This window comes from Akebia trifoliata, chromosome 10 (assembly GCF_017979445.1).
Source record: "Akebia trifoliata isolate Shusen 1 chromosome 10, ASM1797944v1, whole genome shotgun sequence".
NCBI lineage: Eukaryota > Viridiplantae > Streptophyta > Magnoliopsida > Ranunculales > Lardizabalaceae > Akebia > Akebia trifoliata.
In genome coordinates this window covers 4,226,762-4,248,840 of record NC_141384.1, presented here as the reverse complement: position 1 = coordinate 4,248,840, position 22,079 = coordinate 4,226,762, and the positions used below count along the sequence as shown (strand labels likewise).

At 34.9% G+C, this 22,079-nt stretch overlaps 1 protein-coding gene across 1 annotated transcript; it reads right to left on the bottom strand.

The window, feature by feature from the left end:
- Positions 1-1,394: 1,394 nt before the first annotated feature.
- Positions 1,395-20,431, bottom strand: LOC147392850 (diacylglycerol kinase 7-like). The gene is made up of 12 exons (XM_086455203.1): positions 19,895-20,431; positions 17,776-17,898; positions 16,999-17,136; positions 16,827-16,912; positions 15,455-15,542; positions 11,461-11,536; positions 8,625-8,707; positions 5,054-5,124; positions 3,975-4,052; positions 3,551-3,638; positions 2,414-2,530; positions 1,395-1,772 (listed from the first exon to the last, which is right to left on the bottom strand). Exons 1-12 carry the CDS (start codon positions 20,249-20,251, stop codon positions 1,614-1,616), a joined length of 1,464 nt encoding a protein of 487 aa, XP_086311329.1. The 5' UTR covers positions 20,252-20,431; the 3' UTR covers positions 1,395-1,613.
- Positions 20,432-22,079: the final 1,648 nt, after the last annotated feature.

Below are 22,079 nucleotides of genomic sequence, written 5' to 3'. Positions count from 1 at the left end.
GTACTTGGACTCACCTTGTGATATCAAAAATATGATCCAACGCTTCAGGTTGCAAAAGGAGAAAATTCTATATAACTTTGAAAGAAAAAAAAAAATTCCAGAAAAAATGTTAATTTAAAGTTTGGGAGTTAGGTGGAAGATCGGTAGCCGTCCATTTTTAAAATCTTAAATCAAGTTCAAAAAATAATTTTTTTTTATCTGAGTTTTTCAATAAAATATAAAGAACTGTGGTGTTTGATTGCCGATGTGGTAATCCATTTGAACGAAACGAACATTAGCAAGACTCAAAACCTTACTACGTTAGTAAAGAAAGTATTTCACTAGATGTTATTACTTAGCTGTGGATGTCTCTAAAATGCGCTTTGTAGACCTAAGGATAGACTCATTTAGGGAGAATAAAAACCTGAGCTTTAGAAGCCCTAGCCAATGGTGGACAACACCACTCCGGGTTTCTCGACTCCTCAAACCCACCACCACTCTTTGTAGGTCATGTCACACACGTTATTCCCTCACCATGTTCTCTAATCAAATATTTCTTTTTTGGCTTTGTATATGATTGTTGTTGTCATCCTGAGAAGGATACCCTCCTTAGGTCAGTACCATTGGATAGGTCCTTGGATTCACTGAAAATCATCCAAGGATCAGGATGACAGCATCTTTTTAATTTAAGTCAGTTTAATAAATTAAGATCAGTTGCATATGGTAAGAAACCAATTCAAGTATTAAAGTCAATAGTTCCAGAAGCTTTATTTATTTATTTATTTCAATTTAATTTTAAATTTCCCAAGTTTTAAGGGTTTTTTTTTTCTTTTTCTTCCTCAACACTCAAGATCACAATTGTCACAAGTTCTCCCCACACCTATTATTTTGTATATTATCACATTTGATGGGGTTGCAGAAAGACCAATACAAGCTTCTACAACAGTGAGGAAATCAATTTCTTTCCTTCTGCACTTCAAATGCCATTAGGGTCTGCTTTGTAGAGCATCAAAACGCTGCAAATTATCACAAAAATAAAAATTTGTGAGGCGACGAATGCTTGGTTGCCACTCCTGAAATTATCACAAATTTTTGTTACAAAGAGTAACTGGGGATTGTTACAAAGAGTAATCACAGGCTTCACCTTCACCATATCTAACTTGCACTCAACATCATTTTATTGCAACTGTTATTTCAGGCCCAAGGCCCACCCCAAACGAGCAAGCTATAGATCAGGCTTGAGCAAGATTATTAAGCCCAATATGATTTTGGTTTCAATAGCCCAAACCGAAGGACAGCCCGTAAATTGGCCCAAATGAAACCAGACCAGGCTTGGGCTAGACTTTCCCATTGAAAGTCTAATCTTGAGTTGAGGATAGTGCCCTAGACTCCAATTATGTCAAAATGAAACACAATTAGTAGAATTAATTTAACACATCATAGTTCCAATTGGCGCAGTAACTTACACAAAACATAGATTACAGGCCCTCATTTGAAGGTATATGATATACAAGTTTCCATATCAATCAGAGTTTTAAGTGTGCTCCAGATATCTGAACCCAAATTAGCGAGAAACCTTAATTTTTTTCTCTTTTTTTTTTTTTTTAATCAGTAGCGATGGTGAGCCAGAAATATCACTCTCCACTTATCATTAATGCTTGAAATGGAACCCTCTTTATCTCCACAAAAGTTGAAGTCTCCTTATATATTGGTTGTTTCCATGGTTCCCCATCCATCTGCATATAAGCTTCTTTCCACTCTCCACCTCTAATTTCCAATCTAATTGCAGCAGCCTGAAAGATAGAAATGACTTTGTTTTAGAAGAACGCAATAAGAAAAAGAAAAACGTGTATTATGCATTTATGTTCATGCATCAAAAACATGAAAACCTTTATTTCTGTTTCCCAAAAAAAAACACTACAAGATAAAATATTTACCATAGCTTATGAGTTCAACCCCCTCTCAAAACCAAAAACCTTTGTGGCAAATAAAACATTAGATTCATGAACATGCACCCAAGTACAGTGACCACAAATTAAATTCATTGTACGACCAATTATAATATTTATCAGTATATAAAATAACCACATTCGAATTCCACAAATCCCAACTTCCTTCCTTTTTTTTTTCTCTTAGGATTAGCCATCCCTTTAGATGATCCATTAGAATATAAAAACACCAACCCCATGTTCGATTCTAGTACTTGTATGTGTCTATGCAACATATCGAGGATATCAAGATTTTGAAGGATCAGATATGGGAAAGTTCAGGTGTAAATATTTTAAATATTCAAGACATAATTCATCATCTGAATCTTTGCCTTTCTTCCTACGTGGCCTTTGCTAAATTCATACGATTTGCCAATTAATGGTTAACAAATTCAAGGAAAAGAGAGAGAGAGAGAGAGAGAAAAGTTCAACACAATTGTGAGTACCTGGGTAATGTGTTTGGCAGAGATGAGGTCAACCATAACAAATGAAGCATGCCACCCTTGCTTTAGGCCAAAGATTTCAAGGACCCCATCATCAGCATGGGCTTCGACAAAGCCTCTCTGAAAAGCACATAATAAAAAACTTTAGTTATGCGTTTTTCAACATAATAGAAAACGGTTGGGATCCGTTGACTCGTGAAGAATTACTCAAGGAAAAAACACATGATCCCAACTGTATAAAAATAAAATCCAACGGTTGACGTTTATCCTTGACATAAGTATTCCTCGAGATTTGTGCCGTCTCGATATGTAAATCCCAACTGTTGTTTACATGGTTGAGATCATGTGTTTTCTCATGAGTCACTGGATCCCGACCCAATAGAAAATAGACAAAAAAGATATGACAAAATAAATAGATACACAGAGAAAAAAAAGAATGTTTGATCCCTTACTCCATTCAAAATATACCATGAAATCCTAATATAATAGCTATCGAACTGAGAGGACTACCAATTTCATAACTTTCTAGCAATAATAGTTTAAAACATTGCTGCTCGGTGTCGGTACGTTAATTTTTAATGGTTCATTGGTATGTCTTTTGCCTTACATAAACAAATACTTCCAACTGATCATTCCACTAAGGCTACTGTTGACAAACCATTTACCCCAAAAGACCGATCTGTTGGGGAAAGGCGCAAGTATGAATATAAGAGGGTCACAGACTAGACAGGGGTACGTAACGTAAGCACGTAACACCAGGGAGCAGAGGCACGATACGCAACACTCAACACTCCCCCTTACCCATAAGGGGGAAATAATCAAACCCATGACCTATATGAACCTAGTGCTTTGATAACCTGTTGACAAACCATTTACCCTAAAAGACCGAACTGTTGGGGAAAGACACAACTATGAATATAAGAGGGTCACAGGCTAAACAGGGGTAGATAACGTGAGCATGTAATACCCGGGAGAGGAGGCGCGATACGGAACACTCAACAGCTACCAATTACTTATGCTTTTAACACTCACAGGCTCATGTAGTTTTTGTCGCATTGCATGGACAAATTAGATGAAAACATCGTTTATGTTTTAGTAAGCATTACTGACTCGAATTCAGATTTCATCAGAAAACTATACCTTTTCCAAATAGTCTGGCTTCAGTTTACCCCATGGATGCCTTCCACTTCCATAATTATGAAGATTTAAAGCAACTATTGCCCTAACACTGCAAGTACAAAAAAATCAGTAGCAGGTCGCTTGACATAAAAGACAAAAGATACAGTAAAGTGCCAACACAACCAATAGAAAATGGACATGTCAGGAGTAAAGATGCAGCTCTGCAGAATTTCAATGACAATAAACAGCAAATAATGAGAAAAAAAGATCAAGTATTCAAAAACTTATAGATGTTACAGGTGAAATTAAATAAATGCCAACCGTCCAGTTATGGACTATCAATTAAACCTCCCCCCCACCCTCCAAAAAACAGAAAAAAAAAAAAAACTGGTTGGTCCGATTTTTAACATACTCAAGAAAAAGCAAAGGAGTGGTAGCGACTCACCTTGAAGGAATTCGAACCTGCTCCCATTCTGAGCAATTGACCTTCTTAATATGCAGCTGTATAATGTTTTTGAGTCCCCTGAGTGCATTATTTGTGAAAACAGTTATAACCAAGGTTAGCATTGAGGCATGGGCATCCAAGCAGGAAAACAAAAAAAATTCATTATGAACATATTTTATTGCAGAACATATGTACCAACTACTGATAGACCAAACACAATTTTAACTTATATTTGCTAAAATAAAATTTTGATCAAAGAAGGTAGAAAGCATTGCCATAGATAGATGTTAATCAATATCTTGTAATAAGGGAAAAAAAAAGAGGGTACTCGTTGACTATAGAGTCCATGAAGTATTGGAATTTGACACATGATATATTCACCCATTGGAAAGAATCCATACAACATAACCCACCACTTAATAGCTTTTTACAGCAGATGATGTACATTAACAGCATAAAAGATTGACGATCCCCTCAAAAGTCCAAAAGAGAATTTTTAACATTTCCAAACAGCCACGGAAAATGGTAGCAGTAAGAATAGAACTAACCCAGAAAACAAATCCAAGTTCAGAATAGTGAACAAGAAGGGTTCACTATGTACGTAAGTTATAAAAGACAAGCCTCACTTTACTGGTCAAGTTGTGCGATGAAAATAAGTATCAGCAGCATACATATATTTCAGCAATATTAAAATTTCTTCATTTCCATGAAAAGAAAACAATCGTGCAGAGGTTCCAAGAAGATCATGCTGGCACTATTTAAAAAATGGAAGTCATTTATTGACAATGGATAAAAGAAAGAAGTATTATCTACAAATAATAGAGTCTAAATTATGAAAAAGCTGGAACTTACAGGCAAAATTTTAGGCATAGTAACAAGCAAAAGTTCCAAGTGTACTAATCTTCATCTATAGAAAAATATGCATATGAGGATGTAATACGCTGAATTTAGGCACACACAAAAAAAAACAGAGAAAATCATAAAAGTTTTTGAATGGAGGAAAAAAAAACTCCAATAAAAGATGAATGAGAAGCATAGATACAAGAAAGGGGGGAAAATCTACTTGAGAGAGAACTGACCTTAAACTTGGATCACTCATGCAAGGTGTGCAGAACCATCCCTGGGTACAGCTGCATCCGGAGTAGATCAACTGCCACACGACGATTTAGGATTCGCAGTTGAAATCTTTTATATACAGATTTTTGTAGTCTATGACAATCAGCAATTTACAAGTAAAAAAAGTATGCTTATCCTATAGATAAATTATAAACAGGAAAAAGGTTTGTAATGTGCCATTCATACTTCAAATACCAAAATTTCGTCTCTGTTTAGAAGACACTTCAGGTTTAATCAACTCTAAAGAACAAATAGCTAACTAATGTGACAAGGTAGAAAGTAACAATTGCCAAGTACCAACACTATTATTTATCATGTATGAGTTGAAGAACAAAGCACGCTGAGAGAGTTGAAACCAAGATGGGGAATTATAAATATGAAATACAATTAGCAATTTTTGTACAAAATCAAATCTTAGCCCCCCCCTCCCCCTCCCCCAGATTTTGAAAAATCAGTAAATGTCCAAGGTATTAAATTTCTAATTCACCCTAAATTCTGAACAATAAAAAAAATTGAAATACTTCCAAGGAAAATGTGAAAAAAAAAGTCCAGATATTAGAAGAGCATGTCGAATTACTACAAGAGCAGAAGAAATACACTTATATTTCAGGAAGTGGTAAAAAATTTGAAAAGTCATTATATCACAACTAATGATCATTTAGAGTAATAAATACAACAACAATAGCCTTCAACACATACAACTTGGAGTGTGTTGCCACCTATAACTCTAAACAAGCTACCAAATTTCCAATAAGCCCTATGTGGACCAATTGAATCACGTGGCACAACGAATTATACATGATGAAATGTGTCCTGAGCTGAAGTGTGTATGACATACCATACGCACCGATTCTCAATATTATGGGCCGCCAGGGACGGACTTGATAGACACATGGAACAGGATAGAGCATATCGTCTGGTGGTTGGAGAGAGACCCCTTATTGAGACCTTGAATGTTGCAGAACCAGGTTCACTATCGATAAGGATATCCATGCAAAGTCACCCATTGGAAGGAGTCTACAATGTGTAAGGCTTGAGCAACTAAGCTCATGCACTTGCCACATGTCATTGAGTCCAAATGCTGTCAGCACTAACGAGCACAGCCACAATGAGCCAAGTGCATTATGGTCCTTTTACATCACCCACACTTCTTAAATAAGGTCTTAGTGGTCACTTAGAAGGGTGGACACTGCAGAGACAAATAGACTGCGAAAGATTTATCCAAACCTAATGTGGATCTTTAATTTGAAATCATTGTCTTATTACTTTTATATAGGTCTTGCTCTTTGTTCATCATTGTCACAATGTGGTGATCGAATCATTGTTAACTTGGTTTTGATGAGACCGAAGTCACCTTACCAAACTTCTTTAGTCTGATGTGTACTCTCACAAGAAAATGATAACCGACATGTAAACTCAAGTATGCAATGCCATATCCACCCCTTACACAAACACAAGATCTAAAATTAAGATTATAAGATTAAAAAAACCTATAATAAAAATAAAAAAACTATAAGATAAAAATTGTACTAGAAAGTCATTGAAATCAACTAAACTAAGTACATGAAACTAAAAACACATCTTACTCATGATCTGAGTGAGCTTGATTTTTTGAGGAAAAAAAAAATCATTAATTTTAAAAGTGGAAATTCGAATCTGATCTTTTATAATCACCATAAGTTGATCTAGGGATAATTGAAAACAAAATAAAGATGGTTACCTTTCTTTGTGAAGATCGAATTGAGCATAAAATCAAATTCAATTCAGTTTCCAAAGAAATGCACACCAGAACCTAAAGTCTTCATCTTTTTCCAACATGCCCCAGAGAACTATTGGTACTATCTCTGAACCTGAGTTCATTACATAAAATATAAAAAGAGTAGCTAAGTCCAGGAAGAGTGGGATCCTTACGGGTTCCAACCTATGGGCTATAGATTCCTATTTGTTTTTCTCACTTTATTTTGAAGGAAATAAAACACCTCCAAATTCAAAACATAAAAAATAATTAATTTTTTCTAAAGTTCTATCAATTGTAGATTAAAGTATTCCATCTTCCAGTAACCATAACTATTTACTAAGAGTACTTCCTTTGGATCTTGATAGATGAATACTAAATTGCCAATGCCTCCACAAGCAAGTTTGAAATCCACCTCTTCAACAACCAAGACCCTCAGATCTGAGAGAAACTTTACATATGCCAGCCATATGAGTCAAATGCCCAACCTCACCCTCAATTGTAACCATTCCAGGTTAACAAAGAATTGACAAATAGGTCTCCTAAGATGTGCACATGTTGTCTTACAATGTTTCTACAATGTTACTTGTGGAAATTAATTCATCTAATAAAGATAACAAGATTACCCCTTAATAAGTATATAATTATGCATGAAGACCGAATAAGTTAAACAAGAATTACAAAGATAGTGAAAATTATTTTAACAATAATTGGTTTGTACTAAATTATTTTAACAATAACATGGGACAAAAATTCGCTTTTTTTTTTTGTTGTCCACAACCATAGGTGTGTACTATATCTTGTTGAACATCACCAATGTGGGCATTAGTTTGAGCATCCGATTTTTCCTACGTTCTACGTCAACAATTCTGGATCATAAAATTCCTTATAAGATTGCATTTTTTTTTTTGACACGCCTCTATTGAGAAGATTCTTGCAATTGATTATCTTGTCATCTTCGTTAATTATTGTGGTACGTGTTAAGTCCAAAGAAGCGTCGGCTAATCCTTTGTTCATTCATTGCCCATTCTCATTCAACTGTGACATTTTTTTGAACCCTTTTCTGTATTCATTGGGTCTTCCCATAATCCGCGTTGAATCTTTTCCAATGCTAGCATTCATCGGCCTATTGGCAAAAAAAAGAATTATGAGAAGCCTTTGCCCTTTTTTTACATTTGGTGGGGTATTTTGCACTCCCAACTTATATTTTATGTGTAGAACAGATGGGGGAGACCATAGTTGCAATGACCTCTTGGAGAAGAGCCTTGTATTTTGTTTTCACGTTTGCATGTTTTTCCCTCCCCTAGAGGCTATTGTAGTTTTCCGACAGGTTTCCTTGACCTACTTTTCTTAACATAATTCTCTTTATCCATTAGAAAATAAAAAATAAATGAGAGTTGCACCAAGTTGAAATAAGTGTAAAAATAGTGTCAAACCTTAAAAATGGATCCAAACTCATTAGAGACTACAGATATGGTTTGACATAGAGTTGATAGACGAAATAGGATCGACCACAATATTTTGAATAAGACATTAATAATGATGAAGATATCTATAAATGATGGATTACCACAATAGCCAAGAAGAAAAAGCAATTAAAAAAATGAAAAAGACTAACCTATGACTTTATGCATCTAAACAATTGCTAAGGGCAATTAAAAAACTTTATACACGTAAGTCTTATCATGCTAAACACAGGACTAAGCTATAATCTCTGTTGCTAATGGTGCATTATCAAAGACAGTACAAGCATATTATTGGATCAACAAATTCCAAAGAGAAAAAACATCCAACTAAACCTTATTTGATATTGGGCCTTGCGCCAAGAATGGCTTTTCATCACGCAAATGGTGGAATGCATAAGCAACTTGGGCATCCATTCCTGTACAAACATACATTTGAAAATAAGAATCTTCAAAAAGTATCTACAGATACATCACAAACAAAGGAGAATGAATTGCTAGCATTTCTAATAGCAGTGCATATCACATGAATTATAGCTATGTGAGGAATAATGAATAGACGGGCCATAATTGTCATCTGCTTTATTTTAAAACGGAATTGGCACTTCTTCAATTATTTTGATAATAGAGGGCCAAGATAAAGTGTTCATGAATAGGAATAAAACCTGACTTTGGAGTTTAGTTTTGTCATGTATAAGCCTCACTTAGGCGAGGTTCAAAACCTAAACGAGGATATTTCATTATGAAGTCTTCTGTTGCGATTGGTTCCACTCCTTGAAGCCTAAACATGCATTGCATATTGAAACAACAATACTCCAAACCCTACTTCACTCACTTAAGATAATGTCACAAGTGATAGAATGTCCTCACTTTTATTCTCAAATTTGTTTTTACACACCTTCCCCCCAGAGTATCCCACTTTTATTGTTAACTTTGTTATGTCTTCATTTACCACTTGTCCTTCTCATCTCTCACCCGCCATTCCCCCTCCCTCCTTCCATTTTTTCCTCTCTTTCTTCCATCTTTTGTCCATATTCTTCTTTCACCACTTATCTCCCCTTTCTTCATCACATATATTGTGCCAATCCAGTTAGAGCTTAATGATTGAATGAGCTCCAGTTATCTATAGGATTTATAGAAATCAGAACTCTTGAAAGTGATGAAATCTATCATTTCGATATCACAATTACAACTTCCAAGCTCTGGTCTAACACAACAAAAACCAAGAGAACCTGATAGCGTACATTCTCTGTATCTTTACATTAGGCATATACTGCCAATACAAATGTATAAGATTTAAGCAGGATAAAAGTCCATAATAATAAATTTCGACAAATTTCCACGAAATGATGGTATTAAATTCAAGATATTTCAACGTAACATACAAAAAAATTTCAATTTCCAGTTTGCTTGACACAACATTTAACTACTAGATTCTTTTTGTATATATTTCAACGGAAATCACTATTCATTTAGCAAAATATTTTCTTAACAATAAAATTGGACTGAAATAATTGAATTTCAAATATTGAAATGCAAGATTTCGACGGGAATAGTTCAATAAAATAAACAAAAAAAAAATTCACTGAAATATTCTTTTTTTTCTTTTGAGAAAATATTGAAAAAAATAACAAAATTATAAACTAGTCGTAGAAAGGATTACAAAATACACGTAATATTCATTCATTAGTAGAAATGAATTATGATTAGTTAGGTATTAATATATCATCTTGTTATGAGGTATTTTAAGCAAATTACACATTCATATAGGCTCAGAATATAGTCATCTATGTTATAATTAGTTGGATATATTAGCATTTTGCTCATACTTATTTAATTTTTTTTTTTTAAAGTAAGAATTTTTAAAATATTTATAATAATACATGATTTTAGTATTTATAATTTTTGTCTTCATTTAAGCCAGTGTTTTACATATCTAAGGTTTGTGTAGTTACTACGACATTATTGTTCTCCTTTTCCTGTAGAGTACAATTGTTTTTGGCTATCAGATTCTCAAATATCTGCTCCTACATGTATCTGAACGCTAGTGATCATCATTTCCACACTTTAGTATGGTTGTTTATTGTAGTTTGATGATTTATGAGTGTTTCCTCATGTCAGTTTTATCATTTGCTAATTTTCCAATGAAAATTTTCTCAATAATTCCATCATTTCCACAACATTTCATTATTTCCAAGAAAATTGTGTTAATTTCTGTACTAATAAAAATATTTCTATTTCTAGGTTAACAGAAATAGATGCCAAGGAAATGAAGTATAATACCTTGACCAAAATATTTCTATTTCCACAAGGCTTGCTAGGAAATTCAATACATAATTTTGTATGGGTGTTATAAAGGGAAATGACTTCATTCCGCAAAATATTTGGGCAAATAGGAAATTTGACTGAAATAATCAAATCTCAAGTACAAAATCTAAGTCTTCGGTGGAAATATTTAAATAAATAGTAAACTTCATCTGAAATAATAATTTTTTGAAAATTATTCTAAAAATATTGATAAAATTTATAAAAATAGCAAAAACTAATATAAATTGTCTTTAGACTTGTAAATTACAGATACTATCCATTCATCGCTCATTAGTAATTATTAGTTAGAAATCTATGTATTATCTTAGTTTAATGATTTCTAAATATACCAGCCTATTCATACAAACAAGCACATAAAATTATTAATTGGATATATTAGTAAGTAATTCTTTCATATTTAAAAAATAAATAAAAAATATATAACAATGGGTAAAGTAGTACTTAATAGATTTCACATTAAGTACGTGTTTACATATTAGGGTGTATGTACTTAATGTGAAATTATTATTTCATTTCGATGTAAGATACAATTGTTCTCAGTTGTCATATTCTCAAATACTTATGCAATAAGTGTGGTGGAATGCTACTAATATTTATTTCCCCACTCCATGTGATTGTTATCGTAGTCGATGACTCATAATGTACTTTTAGTTGTGTTTATCATTTCCCATAGTTTCAATGAAAAATTTTAAAATATTTCCATCATTCCATTCAATTTATTGTCATAGTTTCCACATTGATCAGAATATTTCCAAGCTGATCGAGATATACATTGAAAGTCAATGCCTTCATAACTCATTACAATTGAAACAAATATAACAGTCAAGAAGCACAATGGACATACCTATGCTATAATAATTATAAAACTCGCCCTCATAGGATTTTAGTGTTTTAGGCAACTCCCCCTCGACAACCAAATCCTGTAATGCTAACAATAACATAAGATTGACAGTAAAATATTTAATCAATAATGAGAAATACATATGTAACGGAAAACTTTATTTAATATTTTAGAAGGAACGTCATACTTATATGGTTACAATATTCACACATGCATAATCCTCCCAACAAAATTGGCAAACATTTCTTATTAAATTCAGAGGAAATAACTTTATGTTACCAATGTATCAATGACACTCCAATTTTGGTAAAAAGAAATCATGTTAGGCTTTCTTAGGCACTCATAAGCATAAAGATAGATCCATTCTTCATCTTCTAGAAGATATTTAAAAATGCTACATAATTAAGAAATGTTAATATTTTTTTCTTCCTCTAGAAGTCACGACTATGCTCTTTGAATTCAAAATGAATAGTGAGTTCTGAACTCCATGATACCCAATTGCATTGAGACACCCATGTGTAAGAATTTTTCCAGCTAGTTTAAACTCCAAGATAATCAATGACCTTAAAGCCTGTCATAGTGGGGGTGAATATTATGCAAACCGTACAATTTAGATGCTAAGCAGTTCAGTTGTATCAGAATCTGATTCGGTGACTTTGGTCTTAAATGTTGATATCTTTGAAGAAAATATACCAAAATATTTTCATTTCCACAAAAACAGATTTAAACAACACTAGAATGCATCTAAGAATGTACCAAAATAATAATGTAATTTAAATTTCAAATAACATTATTATATAAAATCTAAAGGACATAATCAAATTCCATAATTAAAATTTAGGAATTAGTAAAACTAAGAGACCCATGGTAGTCAATCCATGTAACTATGACCTCCAGTTTATACAGAAACCTTTGTTCGCTTTCTGTAGTCAATTACATGATTATTAGCACTTAAATGTGTGAGTCTCAGATAGCTACTTCAAAGTGTACCCTGTTGTACTGATCCTGTTGTTCTTAATCCAAATCATCACCGTCTCCGTCACCCTCATCATTATCATCAAAGCCTTATCCCAATTTTTTTTTCTAGTATGATGAGTTATGAGTGTTTTCCAAGCTTGTTTTGTCCTAAAATTCCAATGCACATTTAGTATGATTTTCAATGGTTTTTGTAATTTTTCATTATTTGCGCTAATTGAACATTGTTACCACACTGATCAAAATAGAATGTTTCCATTTTCAAGCTAACCAAAATATATACTGGAAGCAAAATTTAAAGCCACATTTACAATCCACGGCATTTCCCAATCTGGGTTTAATTCAAAAGCACAGATTATTACTAAAAAATATACCATGTATCTATAAGGATTAATGTCCACATGGCACCCAAAAATATGCTTGGATGTCACATGGATGTAAAGCAAAAAAATTCTAGAACCCTATTTTTTTAAAGGACATTTTTCACCATTATCACTACGCTTTACATTTGGGAGTTCAATGGCTGTCCATTTTTTAAGCCTTTGATCAAGCAAAAAAGAAAAGCTTATATTTAATCCATAACCTTTTTCCTATATATGGGGAATAATAATGTACAAAGCTTCATTGGGACATTATTTATTGTTTTTTTTTTTTGATTGATTCATTGGGACATTATCATCCTACACAACTATGTTCCTTCAATGAATGCTCCTCCAAAAGTGTTTTTATTTGCTTAAAGTTATTGTTATTACACAATGAAGTCTTGGTAAGTAACATTTTTGAAACTTTGTGATATTTACAAAATGCCCATTGAACATTGACAACAAAATCCTTACTTTTTGGACAAAAGCGAAATGAGAACACTTTTTAAGGAGCAATCATGGAAGAACCATGGTTGTGGAGGATGTTAACGTTCCAATGAAAGCTTGGACGCCAGCATTCAATTGGGATTTTATGAGATATATGATTTTGCAAAGGGATTTGGGCTGAAATGTGTATGTTGGAACATGAAATGCATCTCACTGGTATATTTTCATATCTTGGTTAAAGGAAGTCCAATAGGAATTTTTAGGAGCTCAAAACGGGGGATCCACTATCACCTTTTTTTTATTTAACATTGTGGGTGAAGCCTTGGGAGGTTGTTGAGGAAGACGATCAAGATTGGAGAATTAGTGGGTTTTAAGACCAAAGTTTTCATGTTTATTGTTTAGTTTCCAAGTAACTTCACTTCAGTCTCGGAACTCCTATGCTTTCTTGGTCAAACCAACCCACAAGAGTTTTTTATTTTTCCATCAATCGGCTTCCAGAGATCCTCCACCGCCTCCTAAACCATCTTCTGACTTAGAATGATTCCTAAGGTTTCCTATATGGTCATTGTGCCCTCTTTTCTGATTCAATTCCAAATGGAATTCTTCCCCTTCTCTCATCCGAATCAAAGATAGTATCAACACCTTCAGCCTGATGGACCAAGGATTTCCCAACTTTAGTTTGTTGATGACACACTAATATTCCTCAATGAGTCAATGGTAACAAAGAGCATATCAAATTTTTTAAAGGTCGATCAAAGCAGGGTCTCAGGGATCCCCATTAACCTGAATAGGACTGAGCTATTTGGTGTCGGATTAGTCCCCCATATAGATATCTTGGGAGGTATTATTGGATGCAAACTGGATACCTTGCCTTTTAATATCTGGATCTTCCCCTTAGGGCTCCATATTGGAATAAAGCTATTCAGATTCTATCATTAAGAGGATCAGTATGTGGCCAAGTGAGTAGAAAGGTAAGTATCTTTCAAAATTGGGAAGAATGACCTTGATAAAGAGCACCCTTGCTAGTATCCCCATCTTTTGGGACGAAGTATGGTGAATGCAAGTTCCCTAATTCAGGTCCCAAGCCATTCAAAATATCGTGTTTGCTATACGGAGCCACACAAAAAAAATCCCCACTTTCTTCATCTGGAATGCATCCGCAAATAAAATCCTAATTATTGCAAAATCTTATGTCGTGGCATATCACCTGTTGATTTTTGTTCCATGTGCAAATCTCTCGGGGAGTATGTTAATATCATACTAATCCATTGTGACAGTGCATATGTAGTACGGTCTCACATCATGTTGCTATTTCTGTTCTCTAGTCATGTCTCTCACTTTGTTCTCTTTCACTTTTTGCAAGTTGGCAATGTCGGGTCTTCCAAGGAAGAGAAAGGTCCTATTGCAATTACTGCCTGTTGCAATTTGCTAGGGCCTGTGGAAGAAAAGGAATGCTTGTGTGTTCAAAGGAATTGAGCAATTGATTTAGGAGCTTATAAATAGCATGTTGGGTATTTTATTCTTTTGGCGAGTTGTATAAGGAAATCAAGGGTGAATTTTTTTAAGTCCTTCAATTCAGATGGCTTTCAGTTTGTAGGGTAGAGGGCTAACCTAATGCTGTTGTTCCATTATTGGTGGTCACCTTGACCATAGTTTTCTTTATATAAATCAATGTTTTATCTTTCAGGAAAAAAATATTTTGATAACATTGTGTGCGAAGTATAAAAAAATCCTCATGCATGAACAGATAATTTAAGTCTGGACTGTCAATGAAACAGAAAAACAAAAACAAAATTATAACAGTGGTTTAACAAGACAAGTAAAGGAACATTTTATAACTGAAACCTAATCAGTATAAGTTAGGAAAACACCGGGTTTTTTTATTTTTCTTCTTCTGTGTTTTTTTTCCTGGCATCAATATCGATTGAGAGTTGTTGGTAAACACCAAAAGAAAAAGGAATATCAAATTCTGTAAGTTGACGTTCAAAATTATACAGTCGATGCAATGTAGAATAAATATTGATCATTGGACACCAACACATTTAAAGACCATATTTCCCTGCATCCACATCCCTAGAAAAGCAAGCATAAGCACAAACAGAGATTAAGATGGCACCTTATTGCAGATATCTATGTTCACTAGGACCATGCAACACGACTTGCAAGAGCAGTAAATGACTGAAAGAAGAAATTTAAATAGTCACATTCGCAACCTGATCAAGAGTAACGTCCTCCTTATGCCTCAAACAATAGGGAAGTTCTACAGTTTCTCCAGCTGGCGTGGAGACCACAACATGCCAACTGCATCAACACAAAAATTAATTTTCCAAAGACTGCTGAGCCTATATTAGACAAACAACAACAACAACAAAAAAAACCTAGTTAATAGAGCACCAAACAAGAACAGTATTTATTGACAAAACTAGTACCCATAACATGAGCAATATGCTTATATGTAACAGAAAATTGTATAGAAAACTAAACCAGCCATTATTGCTTTCACAAAAACAACAACAACAACAAAGCCTTACCCCAAATATTTGGGGTCAGCCACTAAATGAATCTTGTTCCTCCATTCCAAGACAAAAACAATTTCTTAGCGGATAAGATATAAGATAATCAGTACACCTGGCAAGTGTGGAAGGAGTGACATGCGTGCCCCGTGGGATTAGTCGGGTGCTCTAGGAGGCCCAAGTACCCAAGGTATCAAAGAAAAAGAGAACATAATCAGCATACTAGGTTTTTTCTACATAAAATGAAAAGCATGTACATGATAACTCAAGAGGAGCGTGATAAAGAAGTTCAGAATCTTGAAGGATGCACATGATACATGATAGTAATAAGCTATTTATTAGTGAAATCAATAACCCAACATCTGGGATATATATTATATTCAATGATAAAGCATTTGGATGCCCAGTCGAAGCCTCATCAATAAAATTTGACCATAAATGAACCTGATGCAACGTATAAGATTTTAGCCTGTTACATTGTCGCAGTGTCACATCAAGAGAGAGAATAGATTCCCACAAAAACAATTTGGTGCTACTAAGGAGGAAAGAAATACAAAGAGGATACTTCAACATCATTAGAACATGAGTGGTGGATGTAAAACTAGTTTGAGACAACCATGGTTTAGACCAGTGTTTTCAGATGCCAAGGTGTGAGGTGAGGAGCTTGGATGGTCAGCACCTTGAGGCATAAGCTCAAGGCATTGATATTTTCTAGATCTTCTCCCTATTTAATTCATGGGTCTTGTTAACATGTGCCCTAAGAGCACACATTACAATGCATTAAATACACATTGGAAATAAACATTTGAGGGTATTTTTGGTAGGAAAAAACTTTTTTGATGGCATTTTTTGTAGAAAAACTTATTTCCAAGGTGTATTTAATACATCCTAATGTGTGCCCTTAGGGAACATGTTAACAAAACCCTTAATTCATAGTGCGATTATTGGTGTAGAGCTACTAAATATGTGCCAGGCCAGCCAGCCAGGCCGCCATACCGATGAGAAAAAAAAGAGGATCAACACTACCGCTAAGAACACATTTCCTCGCTGGAGCAATAAAATAAATACTTACCTATCAAGACGGCAAACTGGACCTGTAACAGCTTTATACAGAGATCTCTTGATGGCTGACCTCCATGCAAAAGGAAATGAGCCACCCTGACAAGAACATTCAAGAACACAGGTTAAGGGAAGTTAGAATAGCAATGATCAAACTGAAAAGTCCATGAAAATTAAATTCTTACCCAACCGAAACTCCTTGATAGATCATTTCCCGTACCAAGTGGAATTATTCCAGCTGGAGGAACCGGCTCTCGATTCTGCCTATAAAGTTCTAATAGACTTCCTAGTACCCAACCTGCAGTACCATCACCACCTGCAACCTGAACAGAATAATCTTAAGTTCTTCTCAACAACAAATAGATGTCATACGAACAACAGTCATTCCACTAGCAATCACACACCACCAAATTCATGATTGTCCACTGCTGAACATGTGAAATGCATTCATATATGAGGTATGTGTAGAGTGTGTACTTTCCTCCACTTGGGTGTGTCATACCCCAGTTAAGCCTCGTGACCCTCTCATATTCATAGTTATCCCCCTCTCCAACATATTGGTCTTTTGGAGTAGTTGGTTGGTTAACATGGTATCAGAGCGCTAGGTTCATATAGGTCATGGGTTCGATTCTTTTTACCCTTATGGGTGAGGGGGAGTGTTGAGTGTACATTTTCTTCCACTCTTGGGTGTGTCATACCCCAGTTAAGCCTCATTACCCTCTTATATTCATAGTTCTCCCCCTCTCCAATAGATTGGTCTTGGTTAACAGTATGGAGTTCTCATAAACATCATTTCCAGATTAGAAGCAAGAAACTTCAATTTATTTTGATCCCCCAAACTACCAAGTTTTGCCTGAGGGGTCATAGCTTAATTGATTGTCACATAGCACGGGTCCATCCCAGCTTAAGTTGCCATATGCAAATAATACAATAGAGCCATAGATAGATTCTAGCCAACATACCATAACCCTCAGCTTCTCACGAGTATCTTTTGCACAATGGTCACCAAGACTAGCCAACCTCTCCAGGCAAGCTAATCCATACCGGACAAATTCTGGAGGTTTCACAACTGAAAGATCAAAAACCTGCATTACATATCATAATAAAAATGTGTAAATGTAAAATAAAACACACCATTTCATTTTAGATTAAAAAATAATGGCTCAAGATATCCAAAGGACAATAGTTAGCATATCATCATCCACCAAAGATCAGATCAGATATCCGAAAATACAGAAAACATCTGAACTGGTAAAAGTATGGAACTACCAGTAATAAAAATATTAGTTCATTTCAATTCTACCGACAGAACATTTTCTTGAGAATAGTAAATATTCATCAGAAATCTCTCTGATATTGTGCATAATTTCATGAGAAGAGCATCTCAATAGCGAACAACGCTCCAGGAAGTGTAACTGGTCCATTGACACAGTGAATTCACCGTGAACATACAGCAATCATACAACTAGTGGCTAAGGGAAAAAAAAAGTGTGCTTTGTACAAGACCTAACCCTAGCATGAGGGCAGCCAAAGTGGTACAAATCGAGATGTTATCCCTATGTGCCTAAATACCCCCGACACCAAACCCCTCTCTGACTGTCGTGGTGGCATTCTTCCTAGACGATTGACTCTAACCTCTATTACATGGCAAAACCACCATACCAAAAGGCACACTTACACCAATGCTTCCCTCGACATGTGGATCAGTCATTAGGATGATGGTGACTGGACCAACAATGCACTTGATTTCCTTCCTTCACCACATGTTTGAATGGATGATTTTGAACATCGATTCAATATTAAAATAAATAAGTAAATAAATCTTTGCCTAGTAAAAGGCAACGCATCCCAGTCCGATTGAATAGGGTGGCAGTTTCTCATTCTCAATTTGTAGCATACGCCGGTCCTAGATTTGTGCGACTTACTATGCAATCTGATTTGGCTTGGTTCAGGTTGAGATTTTAGTAGGGCTCATCTCACGAATACAATTTTAAAAATTAATGTAGATTCATACAGAGAAAGGGAACTTAATATCCTTCCTTTGTCACAGGTTTGAATGGATGATTTTGAACAGTGATTCAATATTTAAAGAAAATAAATCTGTGACCACTTTTGAATTGCTGAAAACAAGAACTTTATGAGTGGAATTCAGGACATATTACATCTCCCAAGAGACGTGATAGAGCCGGAGCATCCCGATCGGATTGAATGATGTGATAGTTTCTCATTCTCAATCTGTAGGATAGGCAGGTCGATTTGTGTGCCTTTCGGGTTGGTGTTTTTACTTTTTAGCAGGGCTCATGTCAAGATAATGACTTTAAAAAATTTGCGTAGGTTCAATATACCAAGAAAAGGAGCATTTCAATTATTTCATCCCACACACGCGCGTAGGTTCAGTATACCAAATAAAAGGAGCATTTTAATTATTTCATCCTTCTCTCTCTCTCTCTCTCTCTCACACACACACACACACACACACACACGTACCTTTCAATATACCAAAAAAATATCTCACACACACACAAGCATCATTCTTTATTAAGCTAAATTCGATTTCACCTAACTAAACTCTCTCATCTATGAAAGGATCCATAGCAGACGTTAAAGAGTGATAATTAATTCTTCTTGTTTTTTATGACGCTCTTGCACCCAAAATAAAGCTACTTCCTGACCCATCCGGTGACTAAAACCTAGACTCCAGTTTCCCTAAACGGTTGAATCCATTTCACTTCACACAACCCAATGGTCATAAACAAGTCCTGCTCTATTTATCTAATACAACAACCAAGCCTTACACTCTTCCCTCAACTTTCACGCCACATCAGTTGTTCTCCCTAAGTTCACTAAATCGATCTCTCATTCTCATCTTAATCTTCAATCTATTACTCATTGATATCTTTCTTTTAATCTTAATCTTTACTCTACCAGCCTCCCTCAAATACCTTCATAGTTCTAAACAATTAAAGGCCAATTTTTTATTATTATTATTTTTGTTAATCAAGAACAATTAATGCAATTATTCTACTAAAACTACCAAAAAATTAAACCTCTAAACAAAATAAAAATAAAAAACTAAATTACCTGCTCGTCGCCCATCAATTCTTGAAGCCGTTCTTTAAGAACTGGACCGTACCGTCCTCCGCTCTTAGAATTCACAAATACAACCATTGGTGCCTCTGGAGCCTCACTATTGTCCTCCTTCGAATATCGATCACCTACATTCGAATCTTTCGACTGAATCGCATCTTTAATGGCGAGTCGAAGATATTTAGGGATCAAAACCCTACGCTTCAGATCCTCTTTATCGATTCGCATCCCAGCGAATCCACAACTCTTGATTGAGTCCACAATCGAAGATCTCGCTGCAATCCGAGTCGAATCGCCTTCGACTGATACTGGTGAATCCATGATTTCTCCTCTCTCTTGAAACTCCGCCATTGTTACAGTTGCAGAGAGGGAAATATAAATTATTAGACTCACTCAAACAAATCCAAATATTGTTATTTTTAATATTAAATTAATTATAAAATTAAAATGAAATTGAAACATTGGAAAATGAATTTCCGGTGGGGTACGGTAGCCGGCCTGTCGTTTTATCGGGCGGGACCGTCTTCCCGTGGAGGATTCCACTTTTAGTCCAAGATCATGACAGCCTCATTGTGTAATTACCCTTGGAGTTTGTTTTAATTACGGAATGCCTAATTTAGTTGAAAGATACTACGAACTCCACGTCGCTATGTAGATTCTGTACAACCGCCTCAACTCCATGTCTGTATCATGGACCACGTGTCATATTTGTTTTGGGTCCACTTTTTTTGGCCTTATGATCAGCCTAATAATATCTAGCCATTGGATTATCAAATTTCTCATCACAAGGCATATAATAGGTCCATGAGCATGTTCCAAGGCCATGATAAGAGTGTTGGAATTTGATCACCAATCAAGATTGCAGGCTCTTTATATTGCTCGATCTCTAATCTTTGATCTTTCTCATAGTTGATCTTGATCAAAATCTTGGATCAGTGGCCGTGTTTGCAATTACACTTTGATTATCAAATTGAAAAAGTATATGGATGGTTCAGCGAAGATTGCGTACATTTATCTTCTCTCATTATTTATTATTGCATTGCATCTTGATATAAGTACACTTGAGAACGTTATGTGTTGGCTTCATTCATCCATTGTCTACTCTATACGAAGGTCTTTTGTATCGATTTTGTGTCATAAATAACATGTCAGACAAGTCAATTTGTTCAGTGTTAGTTTGTTTATGCATTTGATAGTAGGATTGCAACCTGAGTGCGTTAAAAATAAAAAGTAAACTCAAGTGATAGAACCTCAACCTGAGCTTAACTCAACTCAACCATCAAACTTGAGCTCACTAACCCGAACTCAACCCAAGCTTGATTTTTTTTAAATCAGGTTGAGTTTAGGTTAGTCCAATTTTGGGCGAATTGGAGAGGTTGACTTGTTGAATATCCCTACTTTCATTTTAATTGATAAATAAAAATTTATATTTACAAAAATATAATTCAAAAAATAAAATCCATCATTCAAAAAATATTTAAGTAGATCATACTTAATCAAAATCCCATATCAATAATATCCAGGTGTCGACAAACCATAATAATAAGTTGGAATTAAAAAATTAAATCAAAAGATATATAATTACTATAAAATTATTTGTACATTAATATATAAGCATTAGGTTCGGATTGAGTTGGGTTGTTTGATCACTCAACCAAAACTCAATCCAAATTTAGGTTGAATTGAGATATTCTATTCCAAGTTCAACTCATTTTTTACATAATTCAATTCATACTCGTCTATCAATTGAGTTGAGTTTGGGCTAACCCACTCAAATTGCAGTCCTATTTGTAATCCTTCTACACATGGAGCTTGCTCACTCGAAAGATCTATTCTATGTTAGTTTGTATTTGAGATCCCAGTTGTGTTTGTGGTCCCAAACTTTATGCCTAGAAGTCAATTAATTAACGCAGGTGGCGAACTCAATTGGTTCTTTTCTACTCCCATAAGGAATATTCTTGGTGTGTCGGTCAAGTGGACTCAAAATAATATCGAAGGAGATTGGAGTTACATAGTTAACTGAGACCCTGGAGTATAGGATACGAACATTCTTTTGCTTGTACGAGCTGGTGACTCGTGTGGGTCTGCCACTGACGAACGCACTAGTAGTAGAAACCTTATCAACTCAGGCCGTAATTGGACATACTTTTGACCTTTTTGACGATTCATAATTAAAGAT